This window comes from Cynocephalus volans, chromosome 2, assembly GCF_027409185.1.
Source record: "Cynocephalus volans isolate mCynVol1 chromosome 2, mCynVol1.pri, whole genome shotgun sequence".
NCBI classification, from domain to species: domain Eukaryota; kingdom Metazoa; phylum Chordata; class Mammalia; order Dermoptera; family Cynocephalidae; genus Cynocephalus; species Cynocephalus volans.
Window position 1 is genome coordinate 190,946,621 of NC_084461.1, and position 24,355 is coordinate 190,970,975.

Consider the following 24,355-nt stretch of genomic DNA (forward strand, 5'->3'; position numbering starts at 1 on the left):
TGGGACAGCTACCTTGGAATCCGTCTTTTATGATAATAATACTTTGGTCTTCGATGATCCCAGCCCCCAGGGCAGAATGTACATAGTAGGTATTTATTCAACATATATTTTTTGATTAAATGTCAACATGCTACATGCTTAGGCAGGGAGAGAGAGCTGTGTATTCAGTATTTAAACTACAGTATTGGTGCCTTCTCTTTGGGGCTGATGGTTTCTCTGGGCCCAATTGGACTTTGACCCAAGCTGGCATTCGATTAAGCAGGCAGGATCAGGACGGCCCTGATGCCACATTCTTGGAACCAAGGCACTCAGACTCACACATTCATCCCATCTCTTGTAATTTGTGCTTTAAGCCATCCACAACCGTGAGGCCTCAACCCTAGGATATCTGCATTTTGTGGCCCTTGTATGATTCGTGCTTCAATGCACACCTTTGCTTAACAAGAATTTATGTGGGTCTTGAGTGAACACAAAAACCAAACACATGTTTTTTTGTTGGTGTTCTAATGTCGTGTAAAGAATTTGCACATTCCATAAACTTTCTTTCCTATTCCACAAAGAGTTTATTGTCACAGTGTGCCTCAAACCCTGACTTTTCAGGGCTTGTGCACAAAGATTTTCTATTCCTCCCTGCTGTTTACTCTTCATCGTCTTTGGTCCTTCCCCATCCAGGCTCAAGGGACACAAATTTAAAAAAGCAGAAAGCCATCTTTCTCAAATGGTGATGTCTGCTCACCAAAACTACTTTTGGGTGAAATAAGAATCACATGTAAAATAAGGACCATATCTAATTTGATTCATTCCTTCTTAGCCCTTCCCAACAAATATGGAACTTGAAGCGGAGATATTGAAGCAAGCAATAGGTTCCTTTTACCATCAAAGAAGGCTCTTCCATACATGTGCTCCAGCTTAAAATCTTGAGGCTGTTGCTTTGGAATCCAGACTCAACCATATTGTTATTCACTGGTCCCCAGCCCCAAACCCTTAATCCACATATCAGCTCAGGTATACTTTTGAGAGCAAGTAACAGAAAAGCCGACTAATTATGTCTTAAACAGACGGGGGCCATTCTTCTCACGTAATAAAAAGACTGGAGAGAGGTGCCTGGGGTGGATTACGTGGCACATAGGTCTTTGTGAGTCTCTTGGCCTTTCCCTTAAGGTTACAAAATAGCTGCTGCAGCTCCAGACGTCACATCTGAGTTAAAGGAAGAAAAAAGAGGAAAAGGAAGAGGACTGCAGTTTCACTTTTTTTTTTTTTTTTTAAATCAGGAAAACAAAAATCTTCCCAGAAAGCTCTACCAGATCTCTGTTTACATCGAATTGGCTGGAACTCTGTCTTAGATGCCCCTAGCTGCCAGAGGGGCTGGGAAAGTGAGTGGAAGGGGAGAGAACAGGCGAAGGGGGACTGGAAACAGCGGGTGGTCTGACAGCATCTGCTGCATCCTGTCTTCACCCCAGCCACCCATCCTTCCTGGCTACATCACTTATCTTTCCTATCTCAGTGAACCGGGAGCCCTCTACAGCTGCCTCTGTGTGGCTCAACGTCTCTCCAGTCCCTCATGACACCATCCATTGTGTTCCAGGAAGCCCGGCCAACTTCAAGTCCTCAAACACAACGTCTCCCTGCTTCTGGACCTTCTGATGTGCTTGTCCCTCCCCACAAGGTGCTGCTGGCCCAGCTCAACTCAGAACACTTGGGTGGTGTCTTTTTAGCCTTCAAGCCTTGGCTTAAACGTCACTTCCTCAGGGTGGCCTTCCTGGACCACCTCAACCAAAGTCAATCCTTTCTTTAACTCTTACCCCTATTTGAAACCATACATTGAATTGTTCCTGTCTGATTTCCCACGAGACTTCAGGGGGTAAGAACTTTTCATCTTAGCAGCATGTCGTTGTGCAAAGCCCAGGAGATCAATAGATACTTGTCGACTAAATGAGTGAATATGTGAAGAAAAGCAGGGAAAATGCTGATGGCCTCTGCACTATGCATGGACATTAAGTGGGGACTGTGGCTCAAATACTGCCAGAACAGTAAATGGTTATAAGAGAATTCTTGTTAGGAGAAAAATGCGTTGTGTACACAAACACACACACACACGCACGCACACTCCAAAATAAAACAAGAAAAAAGCAGAGTAATATTCAGGCATGAAAAAAAGCACATTCTCACATTTCACCTCCAGCCTTTTTGCTTCATTCCTCCATCTTGAGGACCATGAGGATGAGGACAGGCAGTATCAGTGGACAGGTAACAGAATTAATCATTGGCAGTGGCCGTCTTATTTTTAGGCCCAAATGCATTTCTTTCACAGCGGTGTTGCTAGGTCTTGCTAATCGGGCCTCTGCATGGAGGGCCTGGGCTGTATTTTATACGTAATGCACATGTGCTCCTTTGTTTGAAAGAGGCTCAGCCTGAAAACTGCCTGGTCTGCCTGGCTAGAGGGGTCTCAATGCACCTGTGAAGGCCACTAGAGTTGACCCTTTTCATCCTGGCAACCTCCCACTTTGATGCCCCTGTTCTAAGAGGTCATCTCCCTGCAAAGGTCATTTCCTCTAAGCTATTGCTCTCTAAAGCCAGGGAATGTGTCTCTCATCTCTGTCACCCCAGTGCACGGCACCTAGTGGGTGCTTATTAAATGCTCGTTGCATTTATATCTGATTCCCACCTTCTTCTGGCCTTTCAGAAGGCTCTGCACCTCTCATGAGTTTGTTTAATTCATTCTTGTCTCATTAACCCCACACCCTATTTTGAGCTCTTTTAAGTGCAGGGTCTGTGGCTTGGCCCATTGCAGAGCTCTGGGACTCCAGAGTCGATGCCTGGCTTTCAGAATGCTGCGGGCAAAATCCCTGCTTCTGTAAACTCTGAACAAAGCTGGATGCTGCTTTCTGGTAAAGGACGTTATAAGGAAGCTTGGGGAAGGATGTCTCCCCACCCCTGCAAACCTTTCTCTGTCCCATTTTTGCCTCTGGAATCTTCTGGATTTGGAGAGCATCAGTTCCACATGAAAGGAGGCATGAGAGAACCACGTGGGTGGAGACAGGAGCAAGAATCAGTCTCTTCCAAGGCACCGTCTGCAATTACCTCCAGAGCCTTCTGGGTAAAGCCCCCAGACATATCTTTATCTTGTTCCTTCATGGACAATCGCAGGCAGCCCAGACAGTACTCTCTCCATGCATGATGATTGCTGTATTCTATCCATCAAGTCATGCTTGCCTTTTTGGAACCTCCGTCCACCCAAATTCTGCTCCAGTTCCACTTTTGAGGGAGGGCGTGTTCACCATCCGGTGTCCAAAGTCGGGCCACCTCAGGGTGGAATCAAGTGAGTCCGCTGTATAAAGCACAGACACTGCCTGCTCTGCAGAAGGGGCAGGACCTGCCACTTTGCAGGTCTGGGTGGCCCCAGGTGAGGTACATGGCAGGTGGGTGTTGCAGGGAGTAAGCGGTCGGGACCTCGATAGCATCTTCCCTGTCAAGGACAGGAGGGTGACCATCTGGGCCTCAGCTGGAGCCTGCAGAGTCAGCCCAAGCCTTTTCTCTCCAGTGATGCCGTTATCAAAACCAGAAGAAGGAGGTTGAATAAAGAGGAGCCAGGAGAGAGTGAATGTTCCTCCCCCACGGTTTCCAGGCGACGCGTAGTCTGTTACGGCCGCTGTCATACAAACCCTTTTCCCGTAAGACGGCGGGTCCCACAGGGAGAGGGGTGAAGTGGAATATTTTATCAGCCGTGTACATATGTAACCAGAAATGGGGCTGAAAAGCAAAACCTCGTTTTGCTGAATAGGGGGAACGAAGGAGGGGGCTGGAGATGCCGGGTAGAGGTGGCGTGGAAGGGACTTATCTCTACGAGGTCAACAAGGAGAACACGTGGTGACCATGATTTCCACCCTCCATCTTGTCAACGAGGAAAACGTCCACAAAGAGGGCTGCTCTGGGTACAAAGTTGAAAAGGCATCTTGTTTTTGTACTTAGAAATAAGAATCCAATACACTTACAACAAGTGGAAAAACGAATAAGAAATATTTAAAAACCACACAAAAATAGAGAGGGTAATTCTTCAGAGAATGGGACCCACATTTCTTGTTCATGGGTCACTTCTCACTTGTGTCTTGAGGATAAATTTTTGTTCCTGTGGGGAAGAAACCCTAAGTGCTGGGAGGCTTGTTGAAGATCCTAGTTGATTCTACAACACAGGTCAGCGTGGCAGTTGGTTGGAGAAAGTCCAGCCTCTGAGGAGGCGGAGGCCATCTCAGCATTAAATGTCCAAGCACACAGGATGGAAGACACAATCTCATCTCTGCTCCACAAAAGGAGCCATCTCTCTCCTACAACTGAACATCATCATCCGAGGACCTAAAGAATGTGGTAAAAAAAAAAAAAAAATGTGGTGAAACGCTTGCTTTGGCCAAGAGTTTGGTGTGAATGTAACCAACTTTGCAGACAGTCACCAGCCCACTTGCCCAGGGAAAGCGACAGCTAGCAAGGCATGTTGGGAAAGAGGCTGGTTTACTTATGCTGTTTTGTTTTATGCTAGTTAGTGACGTCTAGGGGGAGAAGGCAAACCCACATGTTATCTGAGAGGCAGGAGTGGGGCACTTTTCTGGGGACTGGGCTGTAAGCACATTTCTAAAGAACATGTCTGGGAAATGATCAGGCAGCACGCCCTACAGCAGCTCCAGCCAAACTCTCGAGTCTGCTCCTGCTACAAGTTCACTCGAAAGTTTGCAGATTAAAAAAGAAAAAAAGTTAAGTAAAGAGGGATGGGGACAGAACTAGAGAGAGAAAAGGGGGGAGAGAGAGAGAGAGAGAGAGAGAGGTGAGAAATGCAAGAACCCATCTGGGCCATGCGTCACATTGAAATTGCCCCGCATTAAAAATTCACCAGCCAGTGAATTTTCAAGGGATTTGTAGTAATTAGATGACAAAATGCTGGCAAATCTCAGGCTTGCCAAAGATGTTACTCAGGGGTCAAAGACTCGACACTTTCGGCTGGGTAATTTGTAAGTGTCAATCACTCGCAGCCATCAGAGAGAAGGGAGCGATCTAACGGCTGCATTCTAACTAAGTCCAGGCGAGCTGTCAGCCGGCCGGCTGCCTGCAAAGCCCCAGACCCGCGCCCGGCACAGGTACGGACAGCCGCTGCGGCCTCGCCAGGCAGGCCAACCAACTTTCCACTTCTTGTTTGATTTTACTCCCCTTTATCTTTTTCAAAAGCAATGGCTGGCCAAGAGTCGGCCTTCTCTCCTTTGTGGAGGACAGTTCCCCGTCATGCTGGCAGGGTGAAATGGGGGCTTGCTGCATGGTGCAGGTGGCCATTTTGGCATCAAAGAGACTTGGTTCTCCACCTGGGAACTATGATACTCAGCCCTCAGGGCGTCAGTCTTCCGATCTGTGAAGTGGGGATAAGAAGACTCACCTGGCAGGGTTGTGATGACTGGGGAGGGAGAACGACACATGCTCTCAACCTACAGAACAGACTCATTCACTAGGTATCTGCCAGCTCTTGTCACTGAGGGCTCAGCAGTGACCAAGCTCACATGCCTTGCCCTCATGGAACAGTCTAGTTGAAGGAGAGAGGAGGAATGGATAATACACTAACAAATCAACATAAAGTATGACAGAAGGTGAAAAGTGCTGGGAAGAAAATGAACAGAGTGTTGGGGGACACTAGGGAAGGCCTCCCTGATAAGGCCACATCCGAGCAGAGGGATGGAGTAAACAAGGGGACAGAGATTTCTCAACAGGGGGACCAGCAAGGCCAAGCCCAAGGCCCGAGGGATAGCGAGGTGGCCCTGGTGGCTGGAGCGGAGTGGACAATTCTAATTGTTAGGAGAATTATCATGAGGCTGAAGACTGTTGGACAGCCATGGGCTGGGCTATGGTGGGGCTTGGTCCCCAAAAGCCTTTGTCACTTTGAGCCTCCAAGAAGCCAGACTCAGTGTAGCCCAGCCTGGACCACCCCTGGTCAAACCTGATTCCAGAGGCCTAGGAGAGATGAGAAAGCACCTGGAGATGCCTACATGTGGTGCCTGACCCTGCCTGTGGGCCTGGGCCCATGCTGGCAGGAGAATCTCATTCCAGCTGCTCGTGCCGATTGAAAGCGAGCTGCAATGGGACTAGGGAGCCTGAAGGTAAAACTGATGCTGTCACAGCTGTGGCAGCCTGTTCTCTCCCCAGTACGCTGCCCATCAGAATATCTTCTGAAAAAAGGACTGGCTTTGGAGTCAGACAGACCTGGGCCTGAAGCCCGACTTTGCCATTTCTGAGCTGTGTGACTCTGGGCAACTCACCATACCTCTCTGAACCTCAGTTTCGACATCTGGAAAATGGGTGCAAAAGCCACACTCACAAGGTTATGGACAGGTATTGTTAAGAATCTGGTGCACAGCAGGTTCTCAACAGAAGCACTTTCAACTCTCACACTGCCCCTGTAGACGAAAGATGATCAGACTTTGGCTGGTCGCCTAAGAGTACCCCAATCCACAAAAGAATTCTGCAGCTGAACCACTCTGTAAGGAAATGAACTAGGGGGCAAATCTCTGCTTTAAAAGATAAGGAGCTGGAAGAGGGCATCTGTGTAGTTTGCTTCTGAGGTTGCAAAATAAATGTCCAAAAGTGAGATCTATATGCTGAGAATATTTATGTATTTGGTGAATACTCATCTTGGATCCAGGGGAAGGCCAGGGCTACTATTTGTAAATCACTTTCTCCCTTGAGCTCTTCCTGGTAACTTAACAATTTTTTTTTGGTGGGGGCAGGGCACAGTGTGGGGTGTATTTGATTCCACTTGCACGCCTCCTTCCCCAGGCCTGGGTCTCCATCCCAGCTAGCCTTTGCTGTGGGTTTAACTGGGCTGTGAAACTACTCAAGGGGAAAATGAGAATCTACCCAGTGTTTCACGGGAGGCAGCGGGCTGGGCCTCCCGAGCTCTGATGGCAAACCCTCACCAGCCACCAGCCACGGCCGCAGAAAGGACCTGGAATCCCTTGGACCAGGACACAAGTGCTGCCGAGCGTGCACTGCGCTCCCTCATATCGCAGGAGACGTGGCCCACTTGAGATGCAAATAAAAATTAGCAGCTGTGGCAAGTTGGCCTCTCTATTCCCCGTGGCCCCTCGTGAATATCGCCCATCTTTGCAGTTCAAAAAGGGAAATTTCGAGCTAACCCGACATCTGCTTAAGAATCGATGGGACCTGAAACAGGAATGCAAAAAGTAAAAATAATAACCACCCCCACAGTGGCCAAAGTTTATTGAGCATTTACTATGTGCAGGCACTGTGCTGAGACACCCCCCCTCAAGCTTTGTCTCTGATCATCCTCACAGAGCCCAATGACATCAGTAGCATGCCTGTCACCTAATCAGCAGGGCCATCCAAGGCCCTGTGCAATGGTGCTCCTGGACACTTCTGGTGGTCTTCCGTGCTCTGGTTTGTAGCCCTTCTCTCTGTCGGGCACTATGTTACATCCTCACTTGCAGAACATCTCTCTCTCCACTGGGACGTGAGACTCAGGAGGGCAGGAGATTTGCATCCTAGAACAGGGCTCGGCACTTAGATAGCTCTTAACACATTTACCAAATAAAGATCCCCACTTTTCAAAGGATGGCACAAGGGTGACCATGATCTCAGAGGCAGACGGGCAGGCGAGAGAGCACACACTGCTTCTGGGAACGGACTTGTCCTAACAATCAGGGACCTAGCACCAGGATGGCACTGCATCTGGAAGGTAAAGGATTCGGTATGATTTATTCTCTGTAAATCTGCCCATAAGCTGTTAAAAATCCAAACGCTCCCTCTTCTGTGTCAGGGAAAGGAGAAGGCTCTCGGCCACCAGCAGCCTGCAGCTTGGGGGCTGGAAGGAAATTTGCACTTTCCTGATCCTTGCCATTGCTTTCTCAGACAGGAGGGACTGCATTTCTGTATTTGGTGTGACAGGCAGAGGCTGACTCAGCAGGCCAAGGGGAGACCAGCCTGCAGGTGGAGAGTACAGACTGAAGAGATGGGCTGCCTAGTTCCAACCCAGGCTCAGCCACGAGCTGTGTGGTCTTGGGCAAATCACCTAACCTCTCTGGGTTTTTGCTTCCTCATTGGAGGTGCAGATGGTAACAATGGAACCCATCTTGTGGGGTGGTGAGGATTAAATGAGTCAACAACCATTGGTTAGGACAATGACGATGATCACTTAGCAGGGTAGTAGATGAACCAAGATTCCAATGAGGGAGGTGGCAGGAAGTGACCCTCACCCAGTGCCCACACTGTGCTGGGGGTTTTATACATCCCAGTCCAGTCTCCTGACTCCACCTCACAGATGGGGACATGGTTCAGAGAGGCACAGGCTTGCTCAGCTAATCCTCTTAGGTGGGTGTTCCTGTCATCCCCATTTTACAGAAGAGGAAACTGAGGCATAGAATATCCAGATAAGCTTCCTGAGATCACAGAGCTCATCAGCAGTAGGACTGGGATTTTAACCCAACACTCTGGCTGGTTCCCACTCAGCTGTCTATGTCAGATTCTGGCCCGCAGGGTGAGGAAATTCATTGCTCATGGGATGGGCTCAGGACAGGGCTGGGCACCACCCTCGACTCTTGGGGACCTGGGCTCTAAGGGAGCTCTCTCTCCAGGACCACTGAGGGTTGTGGCCCTCCTGGAGCAGTCTACCCAGGCAACTCCTCTCTACTGGGGTCACCGGTTGGACCTCACAACTGGAGAGAGAAGTTAACCAGGTTCTTAGCCCAGAGGGAGAGGAACCTGCAAGGCTCCCACATGCCTGGTGCCAGCTAGATGGCAGGGAGGACATCAAATATCCCTGAAATCACACCCCTTCCTCAGCCTCAACTGGGGCCAGCAGCTCCCAGTCCAAGAGCCCTGGCCCCCTCCTCACATTGCAGGAGCTGAGAGTATCAGCATTCCCGTTGGCTGCAAATGCTCTGTGCCAGGGCTCAGTCTGCTGCCCATGTGGGGTCCCCCGCTCCCCAAGCTACCTGGTGACCCCTCAGGCCACCTTGCCATCTGCAGCTCTGCTGTTGGGTTTTCCAATTCTGGTCACATTGTGCCCACACCTGCCCACCGCATGCCATTGCCATTCTCCTTCCCCAGACCCAGTTTGGGGTGAAAGCCTTCTTATTAGTCAATCTGGATCCCACTTACTGTGCATTACCAGGCCTGATTGATATTCATGAGTGGATACTTCTGAAACCTCAGTCAGCTGCCATGTGACTCTCTGCCTCGGGGAGGAGGCTGCTCTGAGGACCGAGGGACCTGTGCAGCCCTGACATGTGGTGGTGGCCCCTAGCTGGGGACAGCTCAGCGTCCTGAGCTGCCCCTGGCTGACAGCATTCCATCCCCTGCAGTGGCTGGGACTTGCAAGCACCAGCAGGAGGGGCTGGGGGCTGGGGCTTGGGGGAGACCAGCAGCCACACACGGCTCCGCTTCTCACCCCTGCACCTTTGCACAGGCCATTCCTCCTGCCTGAACCTCCTCCCCCCTTTGCTGCACTGCCTCCTGCTCCCCCTTCAGCCAGAACATCACTTCCTAGTGGTGAAGCCTTCTCATCTCCCCACCTGAATTAGGGACCCCCACTCTCTCATGGTACACTGAACGTCCCTGCACACACGACACAGGTGTCCCAGTGTGTCATTATGCTTCCGGGTGTTTGGGGATGAGTCTCATGGGGGCCTGGACTTATACTCTTGGCTCACATCTGGCAGCGTTTAGTAAGACTTGGTGGAATGAATGGCTTCAGTTTTTCCCCCAGACCAGGCATTTCCCAGGTTCTCGTAGCATCCCTGGGAGTGAGCGATTTTTTCCCCCTCTTTCCAGATGAGGAAGCAGGTGCAGATCTGGGAACCTGGGGAGCAGAAATCTAGGCTGGATTGATTCTCAAGCCTGTGCTTTCGGGTTAAAGGGAGGAGCTTGATATCTCACCCCAAAGGGCTTGGGTTTCTTGGAAGTAATCTCATCTTGAAGGTCTAATGGCTTTTGCTCCAGAAGCTGAGACTCTCAGACAGGATGCAATAAAAGTAAATACACAACAGTCAACTTAGGAAATCCTAATGCTGACTATACCCCTCCCTAACTCCCACCCCTAGGCATACTGAAAACTGCTTTACTGGGTCCAGTGGTGGAGGTGAGGGGATAGGTATGGATATACTGTTCTTCCACGTAGATGGCAGTGCTTTTCAGATGCTAGCAAGTTACAATCTGGGCTCTCTGAGCAGGAATGAGGAGTAGCTGGCTCTTCGGTCTCACCCAGAAATGAGGCCACACCAGCTGGGTGTAGAGGCAAGGTGGAGCCGCTTGTCCCTGATTTAGGCCTCCAACGTGAGGGCAGGGAGGCCTAGGGAATTGGAGAGGAACCAGAAGGCAGAGAAATGAGGCTAAGTCAAAAACTCAGCTTTCTAAATTCAAAGGTTCCCCAGGGAAAATGAGGTTTGAAACGACTGAGTCTTGGGAATTGAAATGAACTGGATCTGGCTGTTGAAGAACCCTCAGGGCACCTTTTCAACTGGGATGAGCACCGTTCCCAATCCACGGCCAGCGTGAGCAAGCTGGGCCGCCAACGTGCAGGAGCGCGCAGGGCCCTCTGCAGAGGAGGCAGGGCCGCCCTGGCAGGGAGGGGAGGGGCTGGCTCCCCTTCTTCCAGGATGACTGTGGCTAGAGGCCGCCCAGCCAGACAGAATCGGCCAGTGACCTCCTGGTAGTTCTGGGGCCCACCAGAGCGCAAAAGAAAGACAAAGAGCACAGATCCTTCTAGCAGGAGGGAATTAATTCGATGGCCCACTCACGCCAGGTTTGAGGAGCACCATCTGGGTCCCTTGGCAGTGTGAATGCTTCTGAAGTCAGAAGACAACCATGGGGGAGCCTGGGCTCACCCACTTGGACAGAATTTTCCTGGTTTTGGCAATGAAAAGCCTCCAAATGTCTTGTTTCTCCAGGTGCAAGACTGAGGGCTACCCGGATGCTAGCAAATACTTAGTAGGTGCCTCCTGCCTATGGGCAGTGTGTGAACAAGGCACAGTCCCTGCTCTCAAAGAGCTTACAGATGGGTCAGAGTACAAAGACCACACAGTGGTATCGTAGCAGTGGCAAACCCTACAGGGGCCCAGAGGGAAAGCACCCAAGTCTCGGGTGGCCAGTGGAAGCTGCTCAGAGAAAGTGGTGTCTAGATCCGCAGGATGAGCAGGTGGCAACTGGGGGAAACAGGAGAGGGAGGCTGACGCGATAATCTATGCAACATATGTAGGCTGTTGCTAAGATGGTGACCAAGGAGGGGGACAGATGCCAGCTATGTTTAAGAGATATGATTGAGACTGACTGCATTCATGGCTCAATTCTTTACCCCTTTTGACTTCCATATCCATGCTTTTTGATAGTCTCTTCCCTTGCTGACTTTGGGCTCTGCTACAACTTGCTTGGCCAATGGGACAGTAGTAAACTTGACACAAGAAGCTTTGAACAAACTCATTTCCTGTCCTCTGCCTTCTTCATGAGAAGATGCCTGGGCTGGCCAGTTGGAGGATAAGGCAGCACTGAGTTAGCCCAGCTGAGGCCAGCCCAGACAAGGAGAAAGCCCTGAGATATGGGACAGCCCAGCCAAGGTCTGCAAGGTCACCTCACTAACCTGCAGCTGAAGGCCGAGGCATGAAAGAGAACTGCCCACCCCATGTACACACTCATGAGTTAATAAGTTACTTATTGCATTAAGCCTCAGAATTTTGTGATTATTCTTTGAGCAGTTATTGTGGCAACAGATGACTAATACAAATGGAACTGGCAGAGCTAGTGTTTATGTAGTACATATTTAAGATTATGAATTTTCCTCTAAGCATAGCTTTAGCTGTTATCAGAACCATGGGCATTTCTCTTACTGATTTTGTTTTTTTTTTTAGATTTTGCAATTTTAGAGTTTGTTTTTTGACTCAAGTTGTTTGAGAGAAATATTTTAATTTATAAGAGCTTTCTCCATTTTTTGACACAAATTTCTAATTTTATTGCAGGCAGTCATAAAATGTGATTAATATTATTTCCTCTTTTTGGAATTTATTGAGGTTTTCTTTGGTAGACTTATATATAATACCCTTTTATAAATGTTCTCATATTTGCTTGAAAGAAGGCATGCTTTATGTTTATAGCAAAGAATCTGATAACCTAAGGCAGAAAATATACATACATATTTCATAATAGTGGATCCCAAACCAGGATATAGGCAAATTGCTGGGGTTGGGGTAGGGGGTGAAATGCCTGGTTCAATGCAGAGTCTTAAGCCTCAACCCCATTAATACTAATTCAGTTGGTACAGGAAGGCAAATAAATTTTAACACCCCCTCCCCTTGCCAGATTCCCATGTAGACAGTCACTGACCACTCTTTGAGTATCATTGTTCTTTACCTTTGTCTGTTTTACTGTGGGCCCTGTGATTTTGGGCAAGGCATACCATCTCTCTGAGCCTCAGTTTCCTCATCTGTCAAATGGGGACAACAGCCCATCTCTTTTGGTTGTTGTGAGGGCCACCTGGTTTATAGTGCCTGGCCCAGAGTAAGGCTCAATAAAGGTGACCACTGCTGCTATGATGGCCTGGGATTCTTGTGTGTTCTTTACGTTCAGATGCTGGAACTAGCTTTCAGGCATGTACTTGAAAGGCAAATAAATAATGACCTTCTGTCTCTTGCAATCTAGTTAGCATTTACAGTTGAAGCGGGGCTCAGTTCCTACTCACATTGTCAATCCTCAGCAAATAAGACATGTTTCTAGATGTTACACACTGATTACTTATGCTCACTCATTAAGAAAATATTCTTTAGCTCAGGCTAAGTGCATTGTGCTGTGCTGCGGTAAGGCAGGGTCCCACCTAAAAGCAATCTCGCCGTCAGATGAACAACCCCCTGCAGGCCTCGCACCTTCCCTGTGACCTGCTCCAGGATGCCTGGAATGGTGACTGCCCCACTCTCACGAACACAGGGCAGCCACTGCAACTATGGCTACAAAGTCTGCCAAAGAAAGAACAGGAGGTTGGGCTTTCTTGGCAGATGGGTGAGTTCCTTCTTTCTGCAGAGGTGGTAGAAGGCTACAGAGGGACCCTAGCTCTGCAGAAGGAACAGAAGATTTGCTATAGGAATTCCTTCCCTGGGAGTGTGGGCCATGGGGAAGGTGTGCCCCTGGATGTTGGGGTCTGGAGGGAGAAGAGGAGGTGGCCTCACGGGAAGCTGGGCATTGCTGCTCTCCTTTTCACAGACCTTAGTGGCAAGTCTACCTCTCCACATGGTTACTACTCACATTCTGGAACACAGTTTAGAGGCCACTTCTGGGAAGCCTTCTGTGCCCTTCCTTTGCACTCCATGGCCACTGGCACCACGGTTCCCCGTTACTTGGCCATCTCCCCAAACAGACTGTGAACTTTAAGAGGGCAAGCCATTTCTGGTGTGTTGACTGGTGAACCTCCAGCTACCAGTTCAGGGCTGGCAAATAGGAGGTGCTCACAAAAGCTCACTGAGAGGCAGGAGAGCATGAGGTGGGGAGTGTGGGCTTGGTCCTGGGCCCAGCCTCATCTCAGGAATAATAATAATAACCCAAGTCTTCGAGGCTCTGTTTCTATATATCCCATAATCCTACCTCCCACAGTTGCTGGGAGGAGAAAGTAGGGACCATTCATTTGTTCCTCAATCAAATATTTACTAAGCACTTAATACACAATGTGGCGTGCACAGAACAGGTGTGGACCCTGCCCTCCTGGGGCTTACAACCTTGAGAGAGGGAATAGACATGAAACAGCAACACATACAACTGTTTACAGCTGTGAAAAGTGCTAAAGAAGCACTCACTATTTTTAGGGCATCTAACAGGAGGTTCAGGTTGTCCAGCATGGGGCTGGGAATGTCATCTACGGGAAGGAATGTACTTCAAGAGCTGAGGCAGTATGAGTGAATACATCATTATTAAGCAAGTATTCTATTACTCTTTCATTACTAATACTGTTGAAAAAATGATTACATGTTATTAGTGAAGTTCAGCAACAGAGGAGGGGGTAGAAGATATAACCCAAGAGGCTTTTTTCATAGGATAGGAAACTGTGCTCCATTTCTGTAAAGTGTACCAAAGGGTTAAAGTCATTTTCATTAAAATTTAAATTTCAGCAGGCGCTCACTCTCCCTTCCCCGTCCTTTGAACGTTTGACTGGCAACCATTTCATATTTCAATCTCGGCAGAACAAATTGAATTAGATGTTGAAACCAAGCTCGGCTCTGTTCACCAAAGCCTGCATGCTCGGCTCACACTAATCCTTTCCCAGACACTGCAGAGCACAGACGGGCGCTGCCACAAAAGACAAAAAAGACCAAGGAGGCAGCAAAAGGAGAGAGGAAAAACATAGGGGCCAAGGCCACTGGAATTTGTCTTCTGCCTGACGTTGGGTCTTAAGGCCCAGGAGACAGACCCTTGTATCTACCCGGCAAGGAACACCCCGTGGAGGCACGCAGGGGTGATCTGGGTTTCTGTCCTCAGATCTGGGGCGCCCACCACAGAGCAACGTGCCAGGGACTGTGGTGGGCACCCCAGATCTGAGGACAGAAATGGATGAATGGATGAATGAATGAGGGTGGGGATTCGCTCCTCTCTGCAGAATGGCAGTGGCTGTTCTCTATGTGCCCACCCCTTCCTGAGAAGTGATAAGATGCCTGGTGCCTCCCTGCATCAAGGTGCTATGTTGGAACCTCAGATCACTGGTCTCATAGCTCTCCAGACCCTGCCCTGGGGTGCAAACCAGCCAGGGATGATAGCTTGCGTTTCTGGGGAAGAAGGAGGCAGAGCTCCTGGCCTGCTAAAGGTTCTGCTTCACACTCTGGGATGAGCCCATGCTACCTGGTTTTTTCTTTAAACTGCGTATAAGTCTGTGGACTGGCCTAGAAGCACTGGCCCCTGAGTCTGGCTTTCAGAAAAGACAATTCTGATACTGCAGCTATGCAGGACCTGCCTGCGTGGGACCCTCCAATCCAAAAAGTTAGTAACAGACACAGCAACACAAGGGCAGTCACTCCCAGGGGAGGTCTTGCCTGTTTTCCAGCAACCACTGGGCCATCTTGGGTTGGCTCTGGCTCTGGCTCTGGCAAGGAACAACCGGGTAAATGATATGCTGGGTCTGCTGCTCTGGGGCTGCTGGGCAGAGGAGCGCCTCCTCCAGGCCCCTTTCTGGACCCAGGGGCTCAACCCTGCCCCGTGCCCCTGGACATGGGCCCTGCTGGCCTGTGATACACACACCTGGGTCTGACCTCCTTGGGCACTTGCTGCATGTAGCCCACAAGCTTTCCTCCTGTTGAACAATAATGCTAATAATAATAGTGATAACTACTATTTATTTAGCTTTCACTAGGCATAAAATGGTCTGCTAAGTGCTTTCCATCTATGATCTCCTACTTATTCTTTAAAAAGCCCTATGAGGCAGATATTCTTGTACCCATTTGAAAGACAGGGAAAATGAGGTTCAGAGATGCTGAGATCCTTGAGGTTCTGGCCCAGGCCTTTTGATTCGGGTCCTGTGTATTCTGCTCTTCCTCCCCACCGCCTGCTATCACTCATCCCTGCCCCTCTTTAAGGCCCTGTCTGACTACCCGTTGCCTGTACCCTGCAGCGGAGAAGCTGGGACCCTCCTCACCAGTCCAGGGGTGGACCCTCGGTGGAGATGAGACCTGGACAGACATACGGAGCGGAAGGGATGCCCTGGATTTTCTCCTCTTCCAGCCCACCAGACTCCCACTGGTGCCCACCACCAGCTAAACCCAAATAGAAGCCTGCTGCAAGGGAGACTGGGAAAGGCAGGGGCCAGGCCCAAGATACACAGCAGATGGGGGTTGGATGTGAGGACATGCAGGTGTGGTTAGCCCTTCCCTCCTCCCTACTAATCAAGTCTCACTCACTCCTGAACACGCCAAGCCCATGGGCCTTGTCCAGGTGTAACTGCCTCTGGCCTTTCTATGCATGTGACCTACAGACCTCCCGCCTCCCTGTGTCACTGTCCCTCTGTTCTCTCAGCATCACCTCTCCTCTTTCAGTGCTCGCTCTGGTCCAGCCCCCATCACAGTTCTCCTCCTGGCTCCCTCCCACCACTTGGAGGTTACAGACCCTTTGAGAAATGGCTGAGCCTATCCTGCTCCTGCACCAGTCTCTGCATGGACCAAGAGGCTCACGGCCCAGCTGCTCATCCAGATCCCGGAGTAGCACTCCTTCCTCGGCTGCTTCCTCTAGGGGTCATTTCTAGGATTTCTCTCCTCCATCTTCTAGGGGTCTGGGACTACTGATATCCCATTGTTACTTCACACTCAACCAAAACCCCTTCCAGGAAGCGCTCCGAGCCCCACTCCCTGGGGACAACAGTGACTGTCACTTCCTGCTGCCCTGGCTCAAAGGCTCAGTCGCTAGTTCACCCTGCATACCCTGGAGGGGTGCACTTGCTGCCAAATGCTTTCGTTGGTCCCTCTTCTCCAAAGGAAGAAAATGATGAAGCCCCTCCTCTGGCCAGGTGACCACTTTCCCTAGCTCTGCTTTCTTGTTATCTAGCTGCACTTTATTTCACTCCAGAATAGTAATGATGATGGTGATAAAGGTTGCAATAGCTTTAGTACTTCATGTTTAAAGCAATGGTTTTCAGGGAGTAAATGTCCCAAGTGCTGTGACTGAAAGGAACCAGGCTCTGGGCCAGGGCCAAGGGGCTGGGCTGGGCATGGGAGAGGAGCACAGTGTTGCTACTATAGATGTGCTGATCAGGGTCTTTCAGTGAGGAAGTGGAATTTAAACTAAGATCTCAAAGGAAAAGCAAAAAAATGAGTCAAACAGGGAAAACATACAGGAAGGGCTGGGGCAGAGGGACTGCAAGTGCAGAGGCCCTGAGGCGGAAGGTGCTGGGAAGAACGAAAGCCAGAGTGCAGCTGTCTGGGGACAGGAGAGCTGGGGCCCTGGCATTGGCCCGAGGAGTGTGACTTACTCTCAATGTGTATGTGGGGGAGGCTCTGAGGGGTTTTAAAGTATGGATCGACACGGTCCAGTTCATGGATGCAGCCAGATCATGCTGGCTGCCTGTGGAGAGTGGCATGCTTCTAGGCCGAGAGTGGAAGTGAGGAGATGAAGTTCAGTCACTGTGGGCTTGGCACGAAGGCAGGGTGACCTGAGACCTTTATGGGAGTTGACTACTCCCATCTGCTTACAGGTCTGCCCCACCTTTTAGACAGTGCACCCCCAGGGTAGCAGCAGAGGCGGGGCTCGGGGAGGAGGGTGGGAAGGGGACACGGTCTCCCAGCTTCCTCACTCCCCATGGCTGGTTTTGGACCAGATCTGGTGAGTAGCTGGTACTTTCACTCCTCCTCGTTCCCTTGGGCTGTCAGATTCTTGCGATCCCCCTGACTCCCTGCTGCTCTTAAGCTTGCTCTGGCTTACTTGCTTTTTGTTTTGGACACATGGAAAGCAGTAAAGCACGAAGGTAAAAGACTGGAAACTCTGGGATCAGACCTGACTCATGCCCTACACATGGCACTCATGTGTGACCTTGGACAGGTGCCTGAACGTCTCTGGGCCTCTCAACACTCCTGTGACAGAGGTGCTGTTTGCATCATACCATTTTAAAGATGAAGACTCAGAAGGTTAAGTCACTGGCCCAAGCTCACAAGGTTGGTGAACGGTGGGTCATTGCCTGGAGTCCAGGCTGCTCTGAATGCAGTGACTGAGTTCTCTCTGGTCAGCGCTGAATCCCGTTCCGGGGGAGGTTCTAGTAGCATCACCCTGGTCAGTTACATCAGTGCCAAATGATGCCTGCCAGGCCCACAGGTCTGACATAATGTTTTGGTGACTACAAGGCTACCCCCCCAGCTCTGGTGGTATAGCAACATGAGTACAAGCTGCATAATACCAGAAGGTTCGGCCAGAAGCAGCCATGAACCCCTGAACAGGATGACTGGTGGGAAGGAACGGGGCAGGTTCCCAGCCCTGTCATTCCCCAAGACCCAGGGCAACTTGGGAGCCTGGTTCCCTGAGGGTCAAGGCCGGCTGTGGTTTACCATCCATCCCACTGTACAGCTCCCACACCCAGAAGGCTGTGGCCAATGTAAGGCCTGTGGGACACCACACTAAAATAATTGGACAATGAGCCACTCTGGGGTTTGTCTTTTGTTTCCACTAACTCTCAGGGACATGCGTGGATTGATAAGACAGCCCCTGCCCTACAGGAAACAGGGAGGCAGCTTAACTTCCCAGCACCATGTAGACTTTCTTGGTTTCCAGGCCGCTCTGAAAATTAGATGAAAGTTAGAAGTGCATCCCCAGAAAAACGCACAGACCAAGTTTTATGCACAGTCAGAAGACTCCTGGACTCTCACCTGGAGCCCCACCCAGCAATCCCAAATTAAGAAGTAAACAAAAGAGCCGACAAGCATTTTCTCTGAGCTTTACTTGGATTGACTCCTTTAATTCCAGCACCACCTATCTGAGCTAGGCACAATTATCACCCCCATTTTATAGAAAGAAAAACTGAGGCTCAGAGGGGACGTCATCTGTCTAAGGCCACATAGCTGGGAATGGATGTATCTGGTTTTGGATCAAGGTCAGACAAGCCGTAGCTCTGTTCCTTCCTCTCCCCCATCTTGTCCTCTGGCTAGTGCTGGCACAGCTCTCCCCATGGGGGAGGCTGCATCTCAGGCTGGAGCAGCCTTGGGATGCTGCCCGGCAAGAGCGAGGACGATGCATTTCACAGGGCCCCCAGCCCAGGAGCTGAACACGTCTGCCATCAGTGACACAGCTCAGCTCAACTAGGGAGACCTGTGCCCGGCCTTGGAACTTGATGCTTGTGAGCTGCTTGGAGGCTTCCCTGGACGACTAAACCAGTGCTTGTGGTCCCCCATGACGGGGATGATACAGGACACAGTCCAAGTCCTGAGCTGGGTATAGTCCCTTGGACAGACACAAGTGGGACTCCTAGCTCAGCAGCCCTGGAGGGGAGAGCAAGAATGGAGGCTTCTGCAGCCAGTTGTAACCGCTCAGGACTGAGATCGGTGCTTTTCATGGATTATTGTGTTTATTCCTTACGCAAACCTGATGAGGTGGAAATCAACAGAGAGGTGGAGGCTGGGCTCAGGGATCGGCACCTGGGCCAGGGTCTCCCAGCCTGACCTTGGTGGATGGGGCTGCGTGCCCAGATGGCCTAACTCCAGAGAGTGGCCCTTGTCCTCTGATGCTCTGCTGCCCTTCGGCTGGGGGGTGTGGGATGCAAGGGTCCTCAACTCCAGTATAGTTGTGCACCCTTGAGCACATCCCCGTGTCTCTGCACCCCCACCTTCCCATCAGCAGATGAGGGCGCCCCTGTGTGGCTCTCAGGGCCACTGGGAGGAGGAGCCAGTGGGAGAACTCATGTCATGGGGCAAAGGGTGGGCTTGGGGAGGGCCAGCTTGTTTGTGCTTGCTTCTGGGCCCTTGCTGCTGCCATGAGGGAGGGACTTCCTAATGTGGCTGTACCTTGTCTCACCCCCTCGGGCCCTCTGTGCCTAGCACAGAGGAGGTGTGCAGTCAGTGTCTGTTGGAACGTGTCAATAGTGAAGTGTCTGGAGTCTGGGGTGCCTAGGCGTCTGCAAGGTGGACTGAGGTCATCATCCCCTCTGACCTTGGACCAGTGGAGGGTGGGCCACCTGCCGCTCCCCGCTGCCCCCAGCCCACATGGTAGGGAGCACAGAAGCCAGAGCGGCTGTCCCCCGTCCCCAGGGCCCCAGAGCCACGTACCCTCGGTGCCAGCTCACAGCTGAAGGGTTCGCTCCTCGCTGTCGTTTTCACTGTCTTCCAGCTGCTCCAGGATCTCGTCCAACACCACAGACCGCTTTTTCTTCAGGGGCTCTGTGGGAGCCCAGATGGCAAGAGAGGAGAAAAGAACAGCCGAGACGGGTGGAGGGGCAGGAAGAGAGAAACGAGAGAGAGGGAGGGAGGGGAGAAGAGCACCACGGGGTGGGTGGGGGGACGAGAGAGGAGAAATGGGAGAATAAAAGAGCAGGAGATGGTGGGAGAGAGGAGACGGAAGCAATAAGAAAACATAAGAAATGCGGGAGAGAACCAGAGGAAGGATGAGAGACGGAAAGAGAACGGAGGAGAGAGACACACTGGGTTAGTTTCCAGCTTCAGCACCGGGGAGCCGCCTGTCTCAGGGCTCCTTCTTCCACCCCCTCCCCATCTTCCACGGGCAGGAAAGGGAGCCCTTCAGAGAGGGAAGGAGGAAGCCTCCTGTATGAGCTACCTCCTCCCAGCAGGTCGGAGGTTGGCCGGGGGTGGGGGGAGCTGAAAACCTCCAGAGAGGGTGAGCCAAGTGCTGGGCAGCAGCTGGGGAAACAAACAGAAGGAGCTACTATTTTCTTGGAGGCCACTGACTCTCGTGGTGAAGTAAGCGGCTGGTATACAGTAGGTGCTCAGTAAGTGTTGGGTGAACAGATGCAGAGCTCAAGGATTCCAGAGGAAGCATGGAGGGAATAACAATTAGAGGTGGCTTTGGAGCGGAGGGACTTGGGCTTTGAAGAATGCAGAGGAGTCCTCCGTGAGGGGACAGAGGAGGGGGTTCAGAGGCCCGGCAGGAACAAAAGCAGGGAGACGTGAACGGGCGTGGTGGGCTTAGCCACATAAGTGCCTCCTGGGCCCCAAGCATTACCCATAGAACACCTGCTATGTGCGACGACAGTGCTACTCCTCTGAGCAGCCTCACAGGCAGGTATTACTATTGCCTCGCACAGGTGAGGGAACTGAGTCACAGACAGGTAGGTCTAAGGTCACCCAGCTGGGAAGTGACGGAGCCAGGATTTGAACCCAAGTCACACCTTAGCCCACGGTGTTTCAACTTTTCATGAAAGTCTCCAGTGCCAGCCAGAGAATGGCAGGGAGACCAAGGGTGTCAGGAGAAGGGGCGCAGGTCCCCTTGGCCCTCTAGGAAGGGAACGGGGTTGGGGAAAGCTGGGCTCTGGGCTGGCCTGCTCTGTTCGTCCCTCTGCTAGTCTAACCACTCATTAATGGGCAGCCTCACTCACAGATAAGGTGTGATTTGTACAGAGGCAACTGTAAAGAGACTGTCCAAATCCCCTCCCCTTCCCTGGTTCAAATACCTCCTCCTCTGTGAAGACTCCCACATGGAATAAATCACCCCGTGACCCTTTGCTTCCATCTCCCTAGAGGGCTGGGAGCTCTCTGTGGGCAGTGGCTGCATCTTTTCCACCCAGCTCTCCCCAGGCCTGGCATAGTGCTTGGCCTAGGGATGAAAAATCCGTTCTCTTCTGGGTGGTCTTGGGCAAGTGACTTCACCTCTCTGAGCCTACTGCATCATCTCAGTCCTCCCAAATCGATCCAGGTACTGGTCCCTTCTCATCTCCGTGAGTGTGCCCCTGATCCATGCATCTCTCACCTCCTCACCAGGACCCCTGCCCCCTCATCCCTCTAAAGACTGTGTGTTGTGTCCTATCACTCCCAAGGAAGAACCCCCAAGTCCTCAGGAGACATCAGCGGAGGTGGCCCAACCCCCTTCCTCACCCAGGCTTGTGGACCTTGCTGCTCCTACCTCGAGACTCTACCTGCAGCGCCCACATCTCCCTGCATCCCCCCCAGTTCCAATGCCCCCTCCTCTAGGGGCCCCTCTCCACCCTCCAACCCCTGCTCTGCGTCACAACACTTCTGGCTACCGATGCTGTGGCAGGCATTTCTTTGTTTGGGACGCTGTCCTGCTCATCACTGTGTCCCCGGCCTTAGCACACTGCCTGGTACCTGGCTCATGAAATACTTCCTGAAGGGGGAACAGAGCTGCAGGGAAGGGGACACGACAGAGCCCGCCTGCCCCACGGCGAGGGCGAGGAAGAGGAAGGTGTGGGAGGCATCTGCCCGCCTGGGGAGCTTCGAGGCCTGGCAGCTGTACCCATCATTGTTAATCACGAGAAGGAAGAGGGGGACAGGATAGAGGGGGCAGGGAACTGCTGGCCCGTGGCTCAGATGCCGGCTCCCTTTCCTTTCTCTCTCCCTGCTCCATGCTCTTGGTTTCCTTACAATCGCCAGGCTCTGGAGGTACACAATGGCTTCTGGAAATTGAATTTGTGGCAGGTAATAGGAGCCGGGAAAGAGAAGGGCAACAAAATAGGGTCTGCAGGCCTGTCACTGACGTCCCTTCCCAGCTGCTGCCATTGGGGGCCAGGGCTGGCCTAGGGTCCAAGGGGTGGCCAGTAGCCGTAGTGGCAGCTAATTTCTTCACCGTCACGGAATTTTTTGTCCTCCGCACAGGCTGGCCACAACTCTGAGAGCCTGGCGAGGGGGCGAGTTTTATCTGCCTTCATTATGTCAGCTCAACCTTTAAAACAGATCTGGACTCAGAGCACTTCCCCCGGCCCCAGGCAGAGCACTGGCATCTCTGGCTCTCTCTGGCCTCCCTCCCAGAGTCTGGTCTCGAATAGCAGCCAGAGGGACCTTGGTAAAACCCACACTGGAGCATGTCATTCCTTTGTCCAGACCCTCTGTGGTGCCATCTCACCTAGGAAAAAACTAAATCTGTTACATTAGCCACCAGGGCCACAGAGCAGGCCCCCATGTCACCTCTCTGAACCTACTGTTACCACTCTCTCCCTCACCACTCCGCTCAGCCCCTCGGACCTCATCCTGCCTCGGGGCACCCGCCACTCCCACCTCAGGGCCTTTGCACCTGCTGTTCCCTTTATTTGGAATGCTCCTTCCCTGGGGAGCACTCAGGGGCCTCATCTTTTCAGTGAAGCTTAGCTGACCTTATTTAAAATTCCAAGCCCCACCAATGTCCCCTGCCCCACACTTCCTAGCCCCCTTCCTGTCCACCTCCATCCCCAGCACTTATCCCTATCTACGTCTTACTTTTCCACTCTGTCTGCCTCCCTCGCTGGAATGTCATTTCTCGGAGGGCAGGGATCTTGGTTCTGTCCACTGCTATATCCCCAATGCCTAGAATAGCTCCTGGCATATGGTAGATTCTCAACAAATGTTTGCTGAGTGGCTGAATGAGTGAATGACAGAAAATTGAGGGTCAAGTTTAGGTTGCTTAAGTCCAAACAGAAGGAGAGACAAGGCCCAAAGCTGTCTCAACAACCTGCATTCATGTTTTCGTTCCCTCCCACAACAGGGGCTTGCTCTGGGCTGGGCATGGTGGTGAATGACACCAGCTCAGTCCCATCTAGGACGTTCCTGTCCTGGGGGGGAGATCGAGAAGGAACCAGACAACTGCACCCCAGGGCAGGACGAGCACTGTGATGGGGGAGGAACCTGCTCTGGTACTGGGCTATTGGGGTGGCTTCCTGGAGGGGGTGACACCGTAAAAAGACTAGAATCCAACTGACTCTCAGCTCAGGCCATTTCCATGCTGCAGTATTGTTGACTGTACTCTGTCAGGGAGCTGTGTGGGTGGCTTGGTGGCACCTACCACCCTCTGACACCTCTCAACCTCAGCCCGGGCCCACGGAGCACAGCTTCACTGCTATAAAGACTCATGAGCCAGTTTTACCTCCAGCCCTGTTCTCTGTTCCTCCTCGTATGGCCCATTTTCCTCTGAATCACCCACCTCTAACAAATGTCTCCTCCCCTCTGGTATTTAACAGTCATGGAAAGAGCTGGACACCCTGTGAGGCAGCGGAGGCACTCCAACTTCTATCTCAGGAAGCTCACAATCTCAACACCTGCAGAGGCAGGCGTAGTAGAAGCAAAAGAACCGGGTTCCAATCCTGGTCCTGCCCCTCCCCGGCGGTGGGACCTTAGGCCAGTAATTCCACCTCTGGGAGCTTCGGCTCCTCTTCTGTGATATGCGGCTCCTGGGAGCCCCAGGAATAATGGAACCAGACCATGACATGTGGATGCACTTTGTAAGCTGTGGGGTGCTCAGACATTTGACAGGTTATTGCTGTTCTCTGCACCTCTCGTTCATCTGGCACTAACTGCATTTGTGTGCATTTTTACTTGTGGACATGTCTTCTTACAAACTGATTTTTAAGCAGGTAGTGTGAACACAACATGTGTTCCAGAGGTACCAGAGAGCATACTGCAAAAGGGAACCCTCCCTCCATGGTGGTGCCAGGATGGGGGGTCCTTACTGCACCAGCTCGCCCAGGAGATCCCTGTGGCTAATGATGATGGCTTAAACTTCCGGTGTGCCACTGCACCCCTTTCTCATCTCCCATCTGTGCCAGGCACAGGGGCCAGACAGTTGACCAGGGGTCCAGCCCAAGGGGCACCCCTCATGCACAGCCCACCCTCAGAACCTTTCAGGGAGCAACCCACAGGGCTCAGGACACAGCCAGGTCCCTGAGGGACTCTCTGCCACTGAATGTCCCCAGGCCTGCACTGGCCCTGGCTCTGTGAGTGGT

At 51.6% G+C, this 24,355-nt stretch overlaps 1 protein-coding gene across 4 annotated transcripts in view; it reads right to left on the bottom strand.

The window, feature by feature from the left end:
• Positions 1-251: 251 nt before the first annotated feature.
• The window catches only part of RBM19 (RNA binding motif protein 19), a 155,448-nt gene continuing 131,344 nt past the window's right edge, over positions 252-24,355 (bottom strand). For 2 of the 4 annotated variants that reach the window (XM_063086224.1, XM_063086221.1), the window contains 2 exons: positions 19,743-19,853; positions 252-4,350 (listed from right to left, as the gene is read on the bottom strand). In XM_063086224.1, coding sequence (XP_062942294.1) covers positions 19,756-19,853 — 98 coding nt within the window. In that variant the 3' untranslated portion in view covers positions 252-4,350; positions 19,743-19,755. The other 2 variants (XM_063086222.1, XM_063086223.1) reach the window with 2 other exon arrangements.